We start from the raw sequence: 7,648 nt of genomic DNA, 5'->3' as shown, positions 1-7,648 counted from the left end.
TTTCCAATAATTGAAGTTATTTAACGTTAACGTGGCTCATATATGGCCTATGTTTTATGATGTGGTGTCGAGGTGGCCTGCATAGTCAATTTAGGAGTGAGTCCTACTATAAAATAAATAGTTTTTTAACAAATAATCCAACTATAACTTGAACTCATAACATAATATTAACAAATTGGACCTATTAGATCAAAATTGAAAGTGCAGGGGTGTTTTTGATGAAATTAGAAGTCCAGGGACTGAATTGATTTTGGACATAAACCACAGGGTAGTAACTAGTATTTAGCCCTATTTTCAAATAACATTTCATGGATCTACGACAATTTGAATGTTTTTAAGTTGAGCTTCATGTGTCTTCATTAAGGTCCGAACAAATTTAAATATATATAAGACCAAGTTAACCAAATTAATTATTTATCTCTTCTTAGTAGAGCTACTTACGAGTACCTTTATAGCTTTTTCTAATTCAAATACACAAAATAATTACATGTGACAAATGCGTTGTTGCATTATAATTATTATCGGAACAAAATGTCCTCAATTATACTGTACGTTGGCATTGTTTAATTAAAATTAGTTTTTAACTATAAATGAAAAAGATTATTATTGGTTTTGAGTTTTCTTCTACAAATTTGGCCAATATGGAACTAGAGAGAGCAGAGGAGGCCCTGGGGTTGTGCTTGTGGTGCAAGTGCACAAGTCATCCGATTTTCTAAGGTCTCTAAATTTCGTAATGCCTTTGATGTATATGTATACAATGTCAGTATATGTTGAATTGCTGGTTAGTTCAGCTGGCAACTCGACCTTAAGTTTTTGATTCGATCTTATATGTCTTGGGTTCGAGTTCCTTTGAGCCTTTCTATTTTTATGTTTTTCTTTGATCTTCTTCTCTGTTATTTTTTTCTTTCTTCGTGCCTTGTTTCGTCTAGTAAGGTCCCTCTATTTTTTTATTTTTTTATCTTTTCTGTTAGGGTGGTTCTAGTTTGACCTCCAAATTTGATATTTGGACCTCCAACTTTTTTCTATTATTAATAGATTTTGTCAAGTCATATGAAAAGACAAATAAGGACAAAGAGAGAAAAATGAAAAAATAATTAAATGCTCTTATTTTTTTGAAAGGAAATAGATACTCTTCTTACCTCCGCCAAATATAACATTCAATTAAATTTTTTTTTCTGGAATTTCCTTATGTTGCCTATATAGTTTTATAATTTACATAAAACAATTAAACAAAATAATAATTTCTATACATGGCCCATCATTTAATACAAAAGTAAATCCAAAACAATCTGATTTGGAATTTTCTTAAACTAAATTAATTGAATATTATGATATTGTTATTACTCGATCTTCCTACCGAAAACCCCTTGCAATCCTTCTTTTAGCAAATACATAGAGATTCCAACAATATATCAACTTCGAGGACCAACCCTCTGTTTAATTTTGGTGGAGGAGAGGCCTACTCATAATAGAGCAATCTCATGTGATTTTGATTCATTCTTCTTCTCGTAGTAGAGGATAGAGATAGAAAGTAGAGTAACAGATTGTTGTATCTCATGTTTAAGGGCGTTTTGGTAAAAATAAGGAGGTCTACTTAGCTTTTCAAGTATTATAAAAAGTAAATTAGAGGTGTACTAAGTATGGGAGGTCAAAATAGCAAATTTGGAGCTCAAACTAGAACCACCCTTTCTGAGAGAGAGCAGATTACATGACTGTCATCGATTAACCCAAACTTATGGAGCTAGAAAAGGTGTTCATACCTATGCAATATGTATTATGTGAACTACACAAATTTGTTATGTGATCCTGTAACTTGGAAGGGAGTACTATAAAAGTATGAATCTTGATCATAATCGAGTGACTTGCATGTGGGATGGTACGAGCATTTTTAGCGTGCAATTTATGTAATCGTAAGATAAAAGTACAAAAATTTAGATCCCTATTAACTTGTGTGTGGTTTTTTTCATATACAAACTTGGTCTATATATGGGACTCTTTATAAAATGGTTTGTCTTAAATAAATAAAAAAAGAGCTATTTCTGCCTGTACTTGGTGCTAGGTTTTACTGTAAGAAGTAATTGCAGAGTTGGCTTTGCACCCCTATAAGAACGATGCAAAAGAGACCGGTTTTAATACTGTACTAAAGATGTAATCACTGAATTTCTATGTTAGTCCTTCAATCCACTATATAATTACATCTTGGACCTCTTATAAAACTTGGGGAGTAAGTCACGTCCAAAACCTCTCTCCCTCTCTCCTTTATCTGAGATTCTTAGAGCAACTCTAACAGCTTCCCCACATTTTAATTTTGCTCTATTTTAGAGAAAAATAAGTTTCCTTTGCTCCAAAATATTCCCTATAACTATCCATATTTTAGGGATCATGAGGAAAGAGAAAACAAAATTCCCTAAATTTATAGTAATATCTAAAATTGTAAGGAAGAATTATGGAGATTTTAGAGTTTTCTGCAAAATAGGGAATCTGTTGGAGTTGGAGAAGAAAAATTACTTAAAGTTTTGACTTTTACTTCCTTAAAATACAAAATTTATAGAGAAGTTGTTCGAGTTGCTCTTATAAAATAAAAAGTTGAAGTCCCACACGAAAAGCAAATCATTCGTACACTCGACCAGCCCCTAACACCTATAAAACGTCTCGCCCCTCACTCCCACCCAGACTCTACATTTTGTTCCTATATTGTTATGCTCTGGTCTACTCTACATTATAGGGAGTCGATCCACTCCTACCCAGACCCTGCATTTTGTCTGCTCTATTATACAGTGTAAGGAGCTGATTCCCCTCTCCAAAATCTTACATCCAAAACAGTTTCACTCTCTCTCTCTCTCTGATTTTTGAAAAAGCAAACTGAAACAAAGCTATCATGGCCGATGGTGAGCCTCCTGAATCGTATTCCATCCATGTAGATACATTGTAAAGAGCCGATTCCCCTCTTCAAAATCTCATTCCCACCCAAAATCCTCTCTCTCTCTCTCTCTCTCTCTCTCTCTCTCTTTTAAAAAGAAACTAAAACAAAGCCATCATGCCCAGGGCCGGTCCTGAAAATTAAGAGACCTAGTGCGAAAATTTGACAGAGGCCTTATGTTCATTGTATAATGATTTGAAAAAATAAGAAAAAAAGAATGGGTACAATAAAAAAAATGTTATGCATGACCATGCAATAATATAAAAATTATTCTCAAACAACTAATCAAAATAACTAAGAAAGTTTCAAATAATGTTAAACGAGACTATAACTCCTAATTCATTCATGACGATAACAAACTTCATATGTATCCCTCTCCTCCGTAAGCACTTGTTTGCTGCACCACCCAATAAGCACTTGTAAGGCATAGCTTCGAATTTGTGTTGGATTTAGTTTTATTTCTTTGCACATGTCTCTTTTATAAGGTTAATAAATAAAAAAAATCTAATTTACTGACTTACCAAAAAAAAAATGTACTAGCAAAAGGAAAAAGAAAATCCTGAACACTAAAGGAATGTGAGATGTAAAAAAAGACAAAGAAAAAGAGAGAAGAAAAAGAAAATCAGGGACACGGAGAGTGAAAGAAAAAGGAAGAAAAAAGAAAAAAGGAAGATTAAAAAAGAAAAAGAGAAAAGAAAAAAAAATCAGGGACACGTTTAAAAAAAAAAAAAAAGGAAGTGAAAAAAATGGAAGTCTGGGATTCGAACCCGTGACAAGGATATAAAAACCCCCGCGCGCCTTGGTCAACCTACCAACTGCACTACACAAGATTATATGCATGGATGGGGAACTAAATTAATTATATTCATTTATACCTATATATACTCGAAACTCAAAGTCAGAGGCCTCCAATTTTCGGAGGCCTTGTGCGGCGGCACTACCTGCACACCTTCAGGGCCGCCCCTGATCATGCCCGACGGCGAGCCTCCTCAACCGTATTCCATCTAGTTATCAGCCAAAGCGGTTCTCAAATCTCTAATTCATTTTCACTTAAATTCAAGGCAATTAAAAATTTCATTGTTGTTTTTAGATGCTGCACAATGGAACAACCAATTTTGGTGTTATATATAATGGAGGTGTAGTACTTGGAGGGAATTCCAGAATTAGCATTTATAATACAGCAAACAATTATATAGGTAACTTTCATGCATTCTCAATTACCATGAGTTTATGAACTTAAAAAAAAAAAAAAAATTTGAGTGAGCTTATGATCTTAACACAAAGACAAACATAAAGACATCAACATAGACTAGGAACGCCTTCAAAATAGATGAAGCGTTTGAGATGTTAACCAGCGGAATTGTTCATATCCTTAAAAATATTGTTTAGCACCGGAGCTTAAATTTCTAGATCATACGTGACAGACTATGACATAGGCAATGTGGATCAAAAATCTCTTTTTCTACTCTACACCTTTCTCGAGAGAAATCTCAAATAGAGCCCTATAATCCGTCTTATACCTATAGGAATATCAAAACGGGAACTTAATATCACGTAAAACCACCCTACTTACCAAGATCAGTAAGAAATTCGGATATACTGCAAATGGTTTCGATCTTATGATATGGGTATGGTCTCTAGGAACATGAAGCTTAAAAATATACAAGATAAGATTGCAAGAGGTTGGAGTTAACACTGACCAAAGGAAGGATAAAACACATCTTGAAAAAGCTCAAAAATCTTCAGCCTCTTTAGCATAAGAAAATTTGTATTATTATTGGATGATATATGGGATCAGGTTAACTTGACCAAAGTAGGCATTCCGGTTTCTAATCATGGGAACAACTCCAAGGTAATGTTCACAACTTGCTCCGAGGATGTCTGCGGTCGTATGGGAGCTCAAAAGAAAATTGGAGTGGAGTTCTTGGACTGGCCCATAACATTGAAGTTATTCCAAGAGGCAGTTGGAAAAAAAAAATACTTGGTATTCATCCAGGTATCTTAGGTTTTAGTTGAAGTTGAAGTAAATAGCCAATTTTTAAATTTTAAGCCGAAAATATCTTAATTACATGTCATTGTTTCTATTTTTGAAGTTTTGAGACTTAATGTTACAAACTCCCTAGTATAAGATTAGGAATGAGATATTGAAACCAATAAGTAAACAATGTCATTCTCCTATTTATAATGAACCTTTTTATAATTGGTCATCTCATAAAATTTGTTTAGAAAATGGATATGACATCAGTCGAAGATGCGCAAGGCAAAACTTTTGATTTTCTACATGAATCACAAAGGCAAACATAGGGACATAGGTGATGTGGATCGAAAAACTCTTTTTCTACTCTACACTGAGGGGTAACTGATTCTTGCGCACTACCAGTAGAGAATTGACTCAGCAGCTAGTTGCTTCAGACGTCTCAGCTTCGTTTTGACACTTTCTAAATATTTGGGTATGTTTATTTACTTGGAATGGGAGAGAATGATTACAGGGTAAAATTATTCCTGTGTTTACTGACACATAAAGGAATCAGAATGATTCCAGGTAAAAATATTCCTACATTTTTTTTTTGAAAGGGGTTTGGAACCCAGCCAAGCTGGGAGGCTCATCCCCACGCCTGACTTATTATATTAGAATGATTAAAAATTTAAAATGCGTCGATGGGGACATAAAACCTTGACCTCGAGCATTAGTACAGAGATCCTTATAGAGTACATCCCGAATAATAACAGGAGACTCATCTAACCAAACATCAGACAATAAATTAAAGCTAGCAAGATGCACCAATCTATTGGCTGCACCATTTGCTTCACGGAAGATATGTCTAACCTGAAAAGGGTGAAAAGATGTCAAATATGACTTACAGTCATCCATAATGCGCCCAATTTCAGATCTATCCTCCACTTTTTGTTGTAAAGCCGCAACAACTAGGGAGCAATCACTCTCCATCTCAAGAGCAGTCATGTTCTGATGGAAAGCCAACAACAAACCTGCCCGACATGCCTCTGCCTCCATGTGTAAGGCTGAAGAAGCATGCGGGAAATAGCGTGCCAAAGCTGGCACACAGACACCATATGCATCATGTATTACCACTCCCACACCACCATCACCATGGTCAGCCCTATAACTGCCACCAACATTTACCTTCAGTCTCCCACTAGGGGGGTTCTGCCATTTCGTCTTTTCCCTCCTTGCCTTTGTACCTCCAGTGATATGCACTGATTGGTAATCCTCAAGGAGCTTAACTACCCATTGAGCTGCATTAGAAGCACAAAAGAAGCTGCCCTTCCATAGTACATTATTCCGCTTAGACCAAATTACCCAAAAGGCCATAAAGAAGAGACATCTTTGGTCCCAATTAAGTATGTCAATCACATTCAAGGCCCAATCAATCACATTAGCACATGCCACCTTATTAACTTTTAAACCCAGAGTAGTGAGCAGCCAAAAATATGACGTGACATCACAATCTCTAAACACATGGAGGCCATCATCAATTGATTGATTGCAAAAAACACAATGATCATCAGGGAGACTTACCTTATGGGAAAGACCAGCTCTTGTCGGTAATATGCCTTTTAATAATCTCCAAACGAACACCCGAACTTTGGGTGGAATATTAGCTCCCCAAATTGCCTTCCAGTAGCTTGGATTAATACCGCATGTGCCCAGAGAAGTGGAAGCACGATCAGCTCTGCCCTCCTCAATTTGAGCGACATGATAGCCACTTCTAACTCCATAATTGCCTCTTCTGTCAAAGTGCCATTGCAACGTGTCATCTCCCCCTCTAATGCTTAGAGGGATACCCGCAATAATTGCAGCCTCATAAGGTGTAAACAACTCCTCCAACAATGGAATATTCCACTCATGCTCTCCTTCCAGAATCAAATCACATACTTTCAACTCTTCAAGGCCCACAGCCGATTTGGTGAAAGGTTTGAAGCTGTTAGGTAAAGGCATCCAAGGGTTATGCCATGCAGATATATGGTCTCCAGTACCAACTCGAAATCTCATCCCTTTATGTAGCAAGCTTTTGCCATGCATGATACTTCTCCATGCGTATGAAGCACCCTTAGAAACTTCCGCCTCAAGAAAGTCACAGTGCGGAAAATATCTGGCCTTGTAAAGTCTGGCAATCAACGAAGTTGGTGATTGAAGAATTCTCCACCCTTGCTTAAAGCTTGGTTAAAGTGAATCATGTTTCGAAAGCTCAACCCTCCTTCTGATTTGGGGACACATAACTTCTCCATGCCATCCAATGGATCTTCTTTTAATCAACTTTGTCACCCTACCAAAACCTAGCCATGAGCCTGTGCATTTCGGTGCAACGATGCTTAGGGAGTTCAAAGCAACTCATTATGTAGGTCAGAATGGATTGCACCACCGTTTTCACCATAACCTCCTTACCTGCTGCACTCAAAGTTTTTTCTCTCCACCTTCATGTCCTTTTCCGGATCCTTTCAGTGAGAAAAGAAAAGGCTTCATACTTAGAGTAGCTCAACTCCGTAGGCAATCCCAGGTATTTGTCGTGCTTATCAACACGCAAGACTTCCAAAACTGCAGCAAGGTCATCTTGCTTATCTCTCCTTACATTTTTGCTAAATGAAACTGAGCTCTTTTGGTAATTGATGAGTTGACCAGAGGCCGTTTCAGACTTCTGAAATATCTCCTTTAATGCATAGCATTCCTCGACCTCTGCTTTAAAGAATATAAAAGAGTCGTCGGCAAAT

General features: G+C 36.5%; 1 protein-coding gene across 1 annotated transcript; it reads right to left on the bottom strand.

Moving 5' to 3' along the window:
• Nucleotides 1-4,382: 4,382 nt before the first annotated feature.
• Nucleotides 4,383-6,932, bottom strand: LOC112178052. Its single transcript, XM_024316268.1, has 2 exons — nt 5,665-6,932; nt 4,383-4,440 (listed from the first exon to the last, which is right to left on the bottom strand). Exons 1-2 carry the CDS (start codon nt 6,930-6,932, stop codon nt 4,383-4,385), a joined length of 1,326 nt encoding a protein of 441 aa, XP_024172036.1.
• Between the last annotated feature and the right edge of the window lie 716 nt (nt 6,933-7,648).

Source organism: Rosa chinensis, chromosome 7, assembly GCF_002994745.2.
Source record: "Rosa chinensis cultivar Old Blush chromosome 7, RchiOBHm-V2, whole genome shotgun sequence".
In the NCBI taxonomy this organism is placed as follows: Eukaryota; Viridiplantae; Streptophyta; class Magnoliopsida; order Rosales; family Rosaceae; genus Rosa; species Rosa chinensis.
The sequence above is the reverse complement of the archived record's forward strand: the minus strand, read 5'-3'. Positions and strand labels throughout refer to the sequence as shown.

Bases quoted from the DNA above. Each gene is read 5' to 3' on its own strand.
- LOC112178052 (XM_024316268.1), bottom strand. From the start codon at position 6,932: ATGAGATTTCGAGTTGGTACTGGAGACCATATATCTGCATGGCATAAC. The intron at 4,441-5,664 runs GTTAGATGAGTC...ATATTCCTATAG, and splicing joins AATTTATTGTCTGATGTTTG to GTATAAGACGGATTATAGGG.